This window comes from Tinamus guttatus, unplaced genomic scaffold, assembly GCF_059628265.1.
Source record: "Tinamus guttatus ecotype Peru unplaced genomic scaffold, ASM5962826v1 Tinamus_guttatus_pri_ptg000287l, whole genome shotgun sequence".
Taxonomy (NCBI): domain Eukaryota; kingdom Metazoa; phylum Chordata; class Aves; order Tinamiformes; family Tinamidae; genus Tinamus; species Tinamus guttatus.
This window is the reverse complement of record NW_028288821.1, coordinates 4,267,380-4,281,613: the sequence shown is the minus strand read 5'-3', so window position 1 is coordinate 4,281,613 and position 14,234 is coordinate 4,267,380. Positions and strand designations below refer to the sequence as shown.

The 14,234-nt window shown below is 46.5% G+C and overlaps 1 protein-coding gene across 1 annotated transcript in view; it reads right to left on the bottom strand.

Moving 5' to 3' along the window:
* The window catches only part of LOC104566111 (vascular endothelial growth factor receptor kdr-like), a 118,615-nt gene that overhangs the window by 47,890 nt on the left and 56,491 nt on the right, over positions 1-14,234 (bottom strand). Inside the window, exons 7-10 of the mRNA XM_088527540.1 lie at positions 12,896-13,055; positions 12,396-12,513; positions 10,233-10,408; positions 1,274-1,424 (exon numbers count right to left, since the gene is read on the bottom strand). Coding sequence (XP_088383666.1) covers positions 1,274-1,424; positions 10,233-10,408; positions 12,396-12,513; positions 12,896-13,055 — 605 coding nt within the window. The remainder of the gene's footprint in view (positions 1-1,273; positions 1,425-10,232; positions 10,409-12,395; positions 12,514-12,895; positions 13,056-14,234) is intronic.

The window sequence follows — 14,234 nt, the reverse complement described above, 5'->3', positions numbered from 1 at the left end:
ATCTTAATTAAAAGAGGGCTTAGGCAACTTCCTGCAAGGCACAATTCTGTCTTAAGGATGAAGAGAAAATACTCAAAGGAAGTAAATCACATCACGGCTTGAAGGACAATGATGTGCTCTGGGATTCAGAGTGCTCCAGTGAGGAAGGGGGAGAGAGAGAGGGAGCGAGAGGAAGTGAAACAACAGGAGGAAATGGGAGCTGTGTCATTTCCCACAGGAATCCTCCTCCAGCTTCTGCTGGAGAAAGATAAGGCTGCCCTGGAGGCCAGAAGAGGTGGACGCCACTCTGCAATTGTATTTACATCGATAACATCGGAGGGCCAGGGAGCTGGAACGAGGGTTATACGAGGTCTTTTGTCACCAGCTCCCTGGTTTGAATCTGGTTGAATTCTGCCTTCATGACCAGCAGCAAGGTAGCTCCTGGCCAAATGCTAACCCAGCTAACGGGCAACTTCCTTTGTGGAAGGACATACGGCCACTTTCGAGACCTGATCTGAGCCAGGATTATCCACCCCTGCGGTGACTGCTGTTGCAGGGGACCTGGGACAGGAGCTTGTCTCAGGCTTGTGGCCTGCCATTCCTAGGATTTGAAGAAGCTGTGAGAAAATAAGGAACAATCCAGCAAAATTTCTCTCCTGCTGCCCAGATCTGCCTTGATTTTTTTAAAGAAGGAAGGGGAAGAGTTGTCAGAGTTGTCACAGCCAGCTCCCGTGTGTGACACCCGTCCAGACCAGAGCCAGGAGCTCTCCCCACAGACCACTCTGCTCACAGAGCAGCAGGAACGACACCAGCAAACCACATGGGACATCTTAGCTTTCAACTAGCCTTCGTCAGGTTGGTCTGACACTAGTCCTTATGAGGGAAAAAACATATGTCACCTATACAAAAAACTGTATTTCATCTCTACACACTCTTTTCCTTGAGATCTTCCCTTTGCTGGTTGCTCACACCTATCTTTTTTTCTTCATCAACATCATAGGCTGCATCCAAGAGGTGTAAGAAAAATCTTAGTAAGTTTGAGCTGCCTTGCTGGTCAAGTTAAAGAAAATTCAAGTCTGATAGTCAGTTACTTTAAACTTATTGGATACAATTCTGATATTATAAAAGGTGTTTGCAATGCCAAAAAGCATCATAGACAACCCCCTTGTGATCTTTAGGTAGGAATCACATTTTCAGATAAGTAAGACACTGAAAAGAAAAATTGTCCTGAAACCACCAGATTAAATCACAGCACATTCACCCTTTGGTGAGAGCTCCCTGAGCACCCACTTACACTGTCTCCATGAGGCTGCAGGGCTGCCACTGCCACTCGACCTTTGGGTCAGGGTTCCCGCTTACGGTGCACTGGATTTTGTGTGTGCTTCTTAATTCCACCCGCTCGATCTTATCAAAATCCGTCTCCTTTTCATAGATTTTGGGTCTCTCTAAGGAAAAAGAAAAAAGCAGCAGAGTTTATATCCATGGCAGTGTTCCTGTTTCCATCAAACATCTTGCAGCTAGCAGTGGTGGTACTATGAGGTTGCTGAAGTTGGAGAGTACCTACAACGCTGAAACTCTCCATTTGCAAGAACATGGGCAAATACTCTGAAACACTCTCACCTTTGTCCTAATTGCTCTCAAATGTGGTGGACATTCTACACTTCTGGAAAATGCATGCAGTGAGAGTCAGGACTGCAGGATCAGGCTGTTTGTGCAGGCGCTATGGACAGAATAGCACCGGGCGTCTGGTGTCGCCGCCTGCGAGGAATCTTATCAGGCAGTTGGTGCTCTGCAACGCGGTTACCATTGTGCACGTTCTCCCAAGGGTCTCCTGGGAAGTCTTTTTCACTGGGAAGTGCTGCTTACCTTTTCCGTATGTCTGTAGCATGCACTGGATGGAGGGGAGCAGGGAAGATGTGGTGGGAGGAAAACACTTGCAGAGTAATGCCAAGAAATTCTCCGCAGAGCAAAACCTGCATTATTCACACCCTTGGCCTGCACGTCACACAAGAACAAACTTGTGTGTGACACTCTGAGCGCTGCTCCCTGCCAGCAGGAAAGAAATGCTCTGTCCCTTCTACTTCCAGCTCCCACGGGAACGGGCAAAAATGAGAAATAAGGCTAAAAAATCCCCAGAGTGACCTGAACTTTTCCTAACCTCGGCGAGGGTGGGTTGGAGTTGGGGGTGAAGGCGCAGGCTCTTCCCTTGTGCAGACAGCTCTGCCCATCCCTGCCCATATCTCTGTGTCCGCTTCTCATAACAGGAAGTCGCGCAGATTTATTGGTCGGGGTCCCTCTGCTCAACACCTCCGTGCAGCCGAGCGCCGCCGCTCTGCGCCCAGCACTTGCACAAGTTGGGAAGTGAATGGAGATTACATTTCTATTTTGTGGGTTAACTTATTTTTCTGCTGTCAAGGAGGCCCCACATATGTAAATATGAGCTGCTGTCCACCTCATCAATCTGCAGCCCTTTCGCTCCCTCCTTTTTTTTTCCCCTCCATCCCTCTACTCTTACGAGAGCACTGACCAGGCTGATCCCGTGCCTCGGTGAGATCCTCATTTTCCATTTCTCATGGTTGCCAGGTCAGAGTTTGAGTGATCTTCTGACCTCACCACTGCCTGAAAAATGTCAGCCTCCCCTTCTTCACCAGATGAAAGAAGAAGCGCTGAGTGTAATTGGCTCAGCCATACCCTAATTCCCATGCTACAGTAAAACATCAGAGGCTTTACAGTGTCTACATTATATCTTAATTAGCAGTTCACTTAAAAAAAACAAATGAGTGGTCTTCTTGGTGTTAAGATGGATGGCACTGATATGCTCCACTTTGCTGTTTTGCTCCCCTCTGACTACATTTTGTTCCCCTTCTCAGGTGATGTTCTGGCAGTCTCCAAAACCCCACTTCTCACTCCTTGTCCTTTCAGAGCAGGAGAAGGGTCAGTGCTGGTAAAGGAGACCAGGAAGGCAGTAGACAGGTCAGCCCAGCAGACTGTGGCTGGGCCCCCTGCTACTCAAGTCTTCAGCTGCACTTCACTGCTGGGTCCCCAAATGTCCCACTGGCCACAGGCTTTGAGATTTGTGTGTGTACAGGCAATTCACAGGATATATTATGGGGACTAATGTTGAACTTCCTTGTAACTAGCATCTCGTTTCCCACCACTAAATTATTCCTGATTGTTAAAAATTATTCTAAAAAACTGCACAGAGGTAGAAGCACATTTTTCATCTTCTCAGACACTTTCAGCCTCAAATCCTTTGTTCAACATGTCTGGACTGAACCCAAAAGAATGATTCTCCCTCAGAAGAAGAGGTGCTAAGTTCGGTACGGAAGGTTACTCCAGTGTTACGTTGCTGGGGATGTGAGAACAAAGCTGTGTGTTTGTGGATGTGTGTTTGTGTGAAGGAATACGAGGGGAAGGGTTTGGTTATTAGCTTTGAATACGAGAAGAATTTTTACATTCTTGGTGAAATGAGGAACACATTGACTGTCACTTATCTCTCTAGAAAAGAAATAATTTTAACTTGATCTAATTAAAATAAGAACATACATGAATGAAAAATGAATTCCTAATTTCACAACAACTTTACTGCATGGCACTATTAAATATAACTTGAAACCTAAAGTGAGTCAAAATGATTCATTAAATGAAATAACAATAATTTATGAAGCTTAAGCAATTATTTTCTTATAACTTGAGGAGCTGGCTAAAAATGACTCCCTGGCACTTCTTTCATGGTGTCTCATAAGACTGTGAGTGTGGGGTAGTAGCTAATTTGGGGCACAGCACTCAGAAATTGGGGCAGTTTTTATACCTCTCTCTCTTTCACAGCAAAATGTGTAATGGTGGTAGGTGTCAATCTGCAGATGACTTCTATTGCACTTTTGAAATCTTTTAAGCCCCGTCCTGGTACTTTTAGGACCATCAGCGTTGGCCCGACATGCCACAGGTTTGTGGTGTACAGTGTGGGATGCTCTAATGTCTCACGCAAGACAAATTTCAAGCCTGAGTTAAGCCAACATGGTGAGTTGTTTTGCAGTGACATTTTGATTTTTGAGCTGAATTGCTGGACCTGTGAAGTCTTAGGGCTGGATTGGAATCACTGGGGGTGCATTTCTTGGACTGAAAAGGTTGGGAGGCCCTGCCCGCTCTCCTGTGTGTCCCCTCTTGCAGTGCCCGCTGGGACAGCTGCCACGTTTCCAGGCACTTTGATCTGCCGGGCCACATCCCACATACAGCAGTTGCTTCCATCAGTGCTGGAAACACCAGCATCTACCAAGTGAACTGGTTTCTTTGATGGGAGATCCTGGCCTTCTAGATTTACTCAGTCTGTAAGTAGCTAATTGACTTAGTCCTGCCTGCAGAAAGGCTCTGCAGCTGAGCATGAGGTTTCCCCTGAGGCCGGTGAGGATCTAGCGCACCCCGAGCGTGCGCTTCTCGGCCACCCCATCCCTCTGCTCTCTGGGCCCCGCTCGCTCGCCAAGCCGCGCGCTGGGCCCTGCAGGACCTCGGGCACCTTCGCTCCTCGGCGGCAGGGCGGGAGGTTCGGGGTTGCGAATCCATTTGCAATCCATTTGCCAGCAGCCAATCTATCTCTGGTTGCACCTTAAATCATGTGTCTCAAATACGGATTTCATCAATATGCATGCATTTGCATGTGCATTGCTGTTTCTTAAAAATAAGCTGTAGGGAACAGGGAGCTTGAATAGGCATTGGACACCTCATTCCTGCCCTGTGCATTCCCAAGATCCAATTTCTTGTTTCCCACTTGCCCCCAGACATCTGCCCTCCTCCTTCCGCATTCCCTTGGCCCCTGCCCTCCCCAGGCTGAGTTTGCTCAAGTAGAAGCCAAGCAAACCTTAAAGGCTCTGTCCATGGCTGCTTTGGAAAGCGCAATGTTTGGATGGCTCTAAATGTTTTGAAATTTGAACAGGATTTCGTCTGCGCAGGTTTCAAGTGTGATTGTATCCCCAGCCCTCTTTGCAGAGGTGCAATTGCTGGTGTGAGAGCTGACCTGAATACCTAAAGACTTCCCTGCTGCTGCGCTGCAAAGCGCAATGGAAAGCAGGTCCCCTTACTGCAAATTTAAATTTAACAGCATTATGTAAATCTCACCTTAGTTTCTAGTGCAATGTTTAGTCTTTGGGCATTAGAAATAAATAGTACATACAGTGTTTGGGATGTGGACCTTTCCCCTGACATTACTGCTTTGGCACAGGATTCCTCAGGCTCTCAATTCACTACAGATGTTATTATGGGGTGTCCCACTTGCCATCCAAAGGAGCACTCAAATAGAGAGGACAATCCGTAAAGCATCTACCTGATTTTTGTAGAAAAGCTTTGCTTTACTCCCAGGGAGCTCTTGCTCCAATGCTGCTCACCCACCTTCCCCCCTACAGTCTCACCTGGCTTTCAGAAAACCTTTCTGCATTTTTGCATTAGGCACATCATTAAGAGAACATGGAGCAGCCCAGCAAAGCCCCTAGGCACAACCCGCTGCGCTCCGTCGGACAAGGGGCTTCATTAAACCTGGTGACAGGGAGGCGACTTGTTTTCTATTCGTCCTTTCTGTTTCCCAAAAGTGAAAATAATTTGCACTTCACAGTCTTCCTCTGAGGGTTGTGCAGTGCTTTGTGGAAGCCCCAGCTGCACACGCTGAGCCTGGCAACGGCAGCAAGGTGGGTAGGAAAAACAGTGATGTGAGCTGGGACAGGCCAAATGATGCAGGGAAAATTTTCCTCCCCCAAAATTCTCTACTTTGTTTTTGTTCAGTTTACAAGTGATCTCCTCCTCCTGCCACCTTTCTTAATTTTCACAGCTGAGCAGGGCTCAAAGCGAAGTGCTCAGTGAGGTGCTGCCTAATTGCCAGCAGAGCAGGTGGTTTGCTGGGATTTTCCTTAGCCTGCTCCGTGTGCCTCCCCACAGAGGAAAACCACGAGTTAACCTACCTGCAGGCATGGCTGGGACATGGCCTGGAAACCCCGGGCTGCCGCTTCCCGACCTCCCCCCACTGCTTCCCGAATGAGAACAGCTCTGGCTTCTTCCCTAGGGGCTCTGCCGCGGGGATCGCAGGTGCCGGGGGGAAGCTCCTCATAACTCCCTAGCAGGGAGCGTGCCGGGCCGGCTCGCTGCAGCCCGCGCGTGCTGCCGCGCTCCTCCTCTCCTCTGGCCTAGCCCGGGGGGTCACGACCAGGGCCAGCCATGCCAGGAGGGAAGCAAAGCCTGGGCTTGGGCAGGAGCTCATAGGAACAGTGGTCAGACCCAGACAGGCTCTGTTTTATTTTGGGGTTTCTCATTTGCTTAGCTGGCCCAGAAAATGGAAAATACTATCTTCTGTTTTACTTTTCCTGAGTCCTTCTCCAAGGGGTTTCACAGGAGTCCAGGAGGATACACAAAGAAAGGCAGAGCTGGCAGGACCTCCAAGCATGCAGGCAAGAGGGGATGTCACTTTATGCAGCTCTGCTTCTCCTACCTGGCCCAGTCCTTTAACCTAATCAGTAGCTGTGCTGTGCTGCTATTCCTAACGCATCCTAACCATGTGTTCCTCCCAGCCCAGCGTGTCCAAAGGAGCAGATATGAGGGGACAGAGCAGAGGGCAAAGTGGCCATGGAGATTATTTGTCCCATTGTTCTGAATTAACTCAGGCTTCACTACGACTCCATGCAGCGCTTGGCAGGAACCCTGGCACGTGCAAATCACTTGTGTGCGGTGTGACTGCAGCACAGCCGCTTGCCCAAAAAGAGATTTGGGGCTTTGGTTTAGGTTTTGTTCCGAAACTGCTTTGTACTCCCACAGAATAACTGTTTTCTCCCACGTTTCTTCTTCTTGGCTGCCTCAGATGTGCCACCACCAGCTGTTTGCTCGGATTGTCCCTTCTCCTTGCTCCCTCTCCTCCAAACTCTTCAGGACTTTATTTTCTTGAGGCTTTTCTCAATAAGAATTTAATCAAACAAAACAAAAACACAGCAACCCGCCGCTTCTTGGACAGTGTTTGATGTGTAAATATGTAAAGAAGGAGCATTTTGAAAATGCAGTTGGCTACCTCCTGGGGACTCGAGTCCTACCAGGAGGCAACGTGACTCTGCCAAGGAGCTACATGCGCCTGCGAGATTAAATTCCAGCTGCAGTGGGAGCACGGGTGACCAGAGGCACAGCTAAGCCACGTCTTAAAGAGACATTTTTGGAATAGCAGTGGGATCCCACTAGCCGCTCTCCTCCAGCCCACGCAGCAGCCCACGTGTCCACATGCCCCGTTCCTGTGTATGACGAGCTGGGTCCTTGCCTTGGGCAGGCATTGCTATGGGTTCCTACCTGGAATTTGGCCATTGGAGCTGGCACCGTGAGTCCCTCTGCTCCCTGCAGAACCTCTTCCTTTGTGCCTAGTTCAAAGTGACAGTGGTGGCTTTGTCACAGCACATGGACCAGCACGCAGACAGCACATGCTGCCTGGGAGCAGCAGCACCCAGTGCTTTGGAGCTCACTTCTATTTCCCCAGCGTAGTGACGTTTTGCAGAAGAAGAGGACAAATCCAAATAACATTTACTGTCTCATCCAACAGGCTATTTAAATAATTTTCCATCTTCTCCTACGTGATACAGATGAGGACTTGCTGCTTCCCACAAAGGTAGCTCTGAAATTTAGAAGACTGGCCCTGGTTTAGGCAGGGGGGACCGTAGGGCTGTTACTCAAATAAATGTGACTTGCTGCTCCGTACCAGCGAGCTGCTGCGGAACCAGCGCCTGGCACGAGGCTTCTCCAGCCCTGCACTGTCGCCAGCAGCATCTTCCCGACAGGGCACAGAAGCGCCGCTCCTACCTCTGTGCTCGCTGCAAGGCCAAGGGGATTTTCCTGCAGTCTGCTAATCTCTGCACTCAAACTGCAGCCCCAGTAATTGCAGGCTCTGTGCCCTCCGGCTCCAAGTGGAGCCATTAAAATCTCCCCTCTTCAAGCACAGCCGTTTCCAGCTCAGAGGTGCTTGTGTCTCCATGGTGGGCAAGGTAATCCTTGCTTAAAATAGCTGGAGAGCCAAGCCGCAGATGCCTGGACAAAATGAGCCTCCCCTGGGGCTGAGCCTTGCAGACAGAACATGCGAGGTCAGCACTGCCCTTCGGCAGGTATCTCCCTTTGTGGATTCCTCACTTGGGGATGGTCTGTTCTTAGCTGTTTCTTTGCGCTGTGCTTGGGCATGCAGCACATTCTGCAGCCATTGTCCATGGGCTGGACAATGCGGACGTCGCTGCAGAAATGGTGTTTGGGCAGCGTTTGGCACCGTTTTGGCAGCGACCGTTCCCCACTGACATCTCTGCTGTGCGGGTCTCCCAGGAAGGCTGGCGGGGCGAGGCACGCACGGGAAGATGAAAGGCTTGTGCGGCAGTTTATAGCAAGGGATGGTTTAATCCTGAAATAGCATCTTGTTCACGCAGACCCGGGCTGTTTGTTTTTTTTTTCATATGCCTATTTGGGGAATGGCTGCTCTTCAACTAAACATTTGCTTTTGCACGCAAACACTAATACATTTACCTGAACAAGATGATTTATTATCATTCTTAATTTTGCCTTCCTTTAAATGTTTCCGTTCTCAAACAAGACCACAAAACCATTTTATGGATAAACAACCTCAAGTGAGCAAATTACAACGGCTTAACACATTACTGCTCATCAGCCGAGCTGCAGCAGCTGACCTGAAACACAGTCCTAGCTGTCTCCCCTCCTAAATTACACACCTTAGTCTATATCGTCGTCGAGGTGGTTTAAGCTGGCAGATCTTATTTAGCATTTCTAATAGGTGAAATATGCCAAAACAGACAGTTCTCCATTCGTCAGGCACTGCTCTTTTGTGAAAGGTGAAATGAGAAAAACACAAATGCTGGAAGCTGCATGGTTCAGCAGCACTTAAGTGATACAAACCAGGACAATTGAGAATATTTTTAGGTGTGAAGAGAAAAAGGAGAAAAGAATTCGTAATAGAAAACAAACCTGCCTCAATAACTTCATTTACCTCACTGCCTGGCTGAACCTCAAAAAAATAGAAAAGAAAGCGGAGCTGATTTTTCTGAACTCCTATTTGTCCTCACGATCCAATCTCTCTGCTCCCAAATTCAATGGATTAAAAGAGGCAGTGGATGTTCAAGGAGACAATGTGGCTCTGTCTTTCATTATCCCAGCAAGGGAGATTAATAAATGTGATTCCAGTATCTATTGTTCCTGTGTCAAATGAACCTGCCTCAGTGCACACAGTTTATGCTGGTTTTCCCAGGAATCCCTTGGAAATGACCCTGTCTCTCACTTGCTCCCATCAGATAAATGACAATACATGAGATGCAGACTTAGAAGGTATTTCTGTAGCAGGATGATTGAGAGACATAAAAGACAGGGTAGTTCATCCAGTTCCTTCCGTCTGCCCTTTTGGGACTCCTCTTATCACAGCAGGATGTTCTCCAGCGCTTTGCCCAGACTGTTTTTTAATCTCAAGGGGTAAAATTTCCACTACTCTTGTGACTATGACCCCATCTCCAGAACTGCTGTTAAAACTAACTTTGTCTTTGTTCATTTTCAAGCCCTTTCTGCTTCCTTCTGCAGAGACACTGTCCTGACAAAATGATCTTGCCATCTGTTTCTGAGGTGCAATGTCTGGGTGCAAATTAAGTGACTTTAGAAGACTTGATTTCAGACTGTCTCCTCATGACAGCTCCCTGTTTGGAATGGGTGCTGCTTCTATTTAACATGAGGTGACATGGGATTGGTGCATCCTCAAGAAAGTGAGAGTCTATGCACAGACCTTCTGAAATGCAAATTCCTAACAAGATAAAGGTTATGTGTTTTCCTAATATGTGATGACCATCTGCTATCAAACACTTAGTTGCATAGACGCCCATGGCCATACACCCTAGAATCTAGGGTACGTTTGGATACGAGGTAGTCAATATATTAACTGTTGCTCTCCATGTTATGCAGCGGTCAGCAGCCCAACATACTGTACAGTTCACCCAGGGTATGTTCTTTACTTTCTTAGCCCTGAGAAATCCTTTATAATGCCTATTTGACACAGAAAAAGCCCATGTCTGTTGTATTCTTATCTTACCAGTCCCAATGTACTAACATCAGCCTTCACCCATTTTGCTTTGTGCTCACCTGAACTCTAAAAAGATCAGCTCATCTCTGCTAGACACAAGGACTGTTCCTGCTGACTCATAAAGTTGGATCACACAAACAAATGAGAAAAACAAAAGAAGTCGCTATAAACATGCAGTCCTTACCTGTCACTACGAGCTGCATGGTGAGGTTCTTGTACAGGCCGTATTTTGCATTGCTCAAGACAATTGTATAGTTGCCAGCATGCTTGGGTCTCACGTCTCTTATGCCCAGTCTGTACTTCATTGGATCTGGTTCGTAGCAGGTGTGGTTATCCTTGATCAGTTTGCCATCTTTGTACCTGTTTTGGAAGTCCCATCAAGACTCACCATGTGTTTGCATGTTACCCCTCAGAAAAACTAATTATTATTCAAATTGGAATGGGTCATCCTTTGGAAACAGCAAGGGAAATTCAGCTTTGTAATCGTGTTTGATCTACCCCTTTCATCCCATCACACCAAAACTGAATAGCACGTGCAGTGCTATGGGACTGCTTCATCCAACTGACAGGAAAAGGATATTTTAATGAGTCTGAATTAACAGTGCCTGTTGCATGCTCAATTATAATCAGACATGTGCAGCTAGATGCTGCTGAATTACGCAGCCAAACTAATGCCAAATTAGTTAAGCAGAATTATTTTTCTATGTGTATGTACGAAAGTGCTTCTAAAAATGCTGAAGCCTCTGTTTTGGAGAATTTGAATAGGAAGGTCAGTGATGATTTTACAGTCTTAAATCTTCACTAGCCATGACTCTAATAGCAGTCTGCATGGCCTTCTCCATCTTCACTGCTAAACTGTTATGCAGATTTGAGTTTTGAATATCAAATACGCAAGACTTTGCCACACACAGTGCTTCAGAGTTGGTGGAAGCAGAAGCTAGGACACGTGTCCTACTGTATGAGAATGCTGGAAACCTCCTTTACAGTCGTTTAAACAGCTTGTCCTGAGAGACCTCCAACATCAACAGCTGTAGCTGGGAACACACAGGAGAGGCAGCTCTGGTGGTCCCAGGCAGCTACCAAAGGATGCTCCGTGCTGAGCCCGGAGAACAAAGCCTTGGCAGAGAGAAGGGGGATGGTCCCCACCTCAGCTCACAGAAAGGTCCCCATCTCCTAAGAAACTGCAACAATTACAAGTATTCCCTGGCAGGGCTGAGATTTCTGGTTTAAAGCGAATGCTACAGAATTTCATGTTATTTAACTACTAAAAAAAAACAAAAAACAAATAACAGCAAATGATCCCTGACCAATGCTGTTTGCTGACTGCCACCTACCCTGAGTGGAGCTCAGCTAGCCAATGACAAGTGCACCATGAAGGTGCCCATGCACTCCAGCCACCTTCTCTGCCAGCACAGGCAGATCCACAACAGCTGTGCTAGAGGATTTCCTATAGATAAGAATGGATAAGTGATGGATAGGATAGTTAAAGATCCTCTATAAAATGAGTTGCGAGAGAAGCAGCAAGAGGGAGGACAAAAGAGATGAAAGGATGGAGATGAGTGTCTCCTGGTGCTGCTGCTGACATGTTGCACCCCTATTAAGTTGATCTGTCACACCCTAATAGTGCAGCCTTTGGGATGTGCAGGATTCTGTGCACTGTCTGCAAGGATGTGGGGTAGGGAGTGAGAGGGGTCATGAGTATGTGGAGATGACTCAGATAATATTGCCTCAGTTGTTGACTAGAAATCAGTGGCAGAACTAATGCCATAATAACTAATGCCATCTATATTTTTTACAAGTGGCACAGGCCAGAGGTCTTGGTATGGTCCATATGTCCCTGGTAGGGAACAGACCAGATTAATTTTCCACAAAATATTGCAGGTAACACAAGAAGTCAAGTAAAGTTTTCCACAAGTGGAGGAAAATATTTAAAAGAGATTAAGAGAAAGCATTTGTCATGTTAGAAATGTCCCTTGCAGCTTTCTAGTAAGAGCTGCCTCCTGGCACACTGGCCACCAGTAATGCTGGTAAGAGAACAGCCCTTCTCCAGTCACTTTCTATTTGAATCTTCCAAATAGTTCTGGGTCCGGGGCAAATGAAACTCACGTTTTTGTGACAGGAACTTTTCTTGCACACCCAGGAGGGAAAGAGCATAGAAAAGAGGTATGCCCAGCTTCAGAGCATATGGCACTGTAGAAAGGAGACGCATCTCCTTAGGAGGACTGGGAGACCAAAGCAATGAGCACCACCAACTCTTTTAACTGTGGGGTAAGGAAGGGTGAAAATCTGCTCCCGAGCCCCAGGAAGGTCATGCATCTGGGATTCTGCGTAAGATGAAGACACTCACCAGGTAACACTGGGACGCGGAAAGGCATCCACCTTTGCTGCCAGTTTCAATGACTTGTGTCCTGATGTAATCTCATAGTAGGGCCCTTTCTTATGGGAAACCGTAAGGAAAGGTTTGTCTTGAAAGAGAAACAAAAAAAGAAAGTCAAGCAATGGCAGATCTGCCAGGGTGCAATGCTCACATCTTTGAATATTTTTGTGTCTGCACTGGATTTCTTTGCAGTGCAGATCTGCCAAAGCTACAGACAACCACATGGAAGGGGCGTTGGACTAGATGATCTCTAGAGGTCCCTTCCAACCTTAATGATTCTATGATTCTATGACAAGCTGTTATAGCAGTTGCCTTGCAAAGCACCAGTATGCTTCATCTCCAAATAAAGATCTTATATTTAAAGTGAGGAATCAGTAATACCTGCAGTATCTTTATCTTCATGCATCTTTATTCTTTGCACTAAACAATCTTGGTTCTCGGTGTTGTTCTAGGTTAGCTGCAGAACTTACCGTACACTGTGACCGTGACATTGGCCTCCAGCCTTGTTGCATTGAGTGTTCTGCACACATAAGAGCCTCCATCTTCCATGGTGACATTCTCAATTGTCAGGCTACTGCTAAATTTATACACCACGTCGCTTTGGTCCATCGTTCTTCTAGGATAAGGTTGCTGGAGGACAGAAAAAAGGGTATCAGAAAGTACTTTGAGATTATTTTGTTCACCCTGCAGGTTCACCCTGCCTGACAGGTAAGGAAAACAGCGATTCAGGTCAAAACTATTCTGTCTCTCCACCACTGAAATAAATAAGGGACAAATCAGCAGGAAGTGCTCTTGTTTGAGTTTTCATTACCAAATGATAAGAGATAGATGTGACCTTACAGAATGGTACTGTGGTGATTTTTGACTGAAACCTGAGCAGGGAGGTAAATAACTGGATGCATAAAAGATCAAGCCTACTCTGGGACCTCGGAGCACTGTGCAAACAGTGCTGGCACAGTCCCGTTGGCTTTGGTAGGGTCCAAGTTGTGCATTTTGTTGTGGTTTTGCTTTTTTTTTTTTTTCTAGACAAAGTCAGTGTCTTAAAAAGAAAACCTGTTTTTTAAAAGAACAAAAGATATTTTGACAGCCAAATGCGAATGCAAACTCCTGCAGAATTTGAGAAAGCATGATGTGCTTCTGGTAGGAGTTTTGACCACACAGATTTTGGCCAAGAAATTTTACAGTTACTGTGTTAGAATCCTAAGGAGGGCTCAGGGAAAAACAACAGCAGAAAGACCACGTTCTCACCCATCACATGGGGTTCAAGAAACAAAGTAAGGTAGGACCATATTGCGTGCACCTCTTTGAAGTCTGTACACATTTTCTGCAGTTTCTTTGAAGAAACAAAATGAAACATGCTTGCTTTATGTAAACAGGAGAAGTCCAAAAATAATCAAATTTTGAAGGTCACATTTTCTACTTTCTCAGAGCGGCTTAGATGCTTCTTTGAAATGCATATTTTGCTAAATTAAAAGAAAGCATTTTAATTCTGAGAATCAAATGGAACCTTAAGAACTGATCTTGGACACATGAACTGATCTCAAAAATTTCCTTTTTCCCTGCATTTTAGCTTGGGAGAATTGAAAGATTTTAGTATGCCAGAGGAAATACTCCATCCCTTGTATTTTCAACTCAAATCAGGCATTTCTATATTGCCTTCCACAGAAAGCTAACAAACCTGCACTGAGAACGCAAATGGAATTTGTTGGTGAGACTTTAGCAGATGCAACTAGCTTGTATTTCACTTTCACCTACTCTATAAATACCGAAATGGATGAGCAGACTGACAATCTGCAACCTTCACGGCTG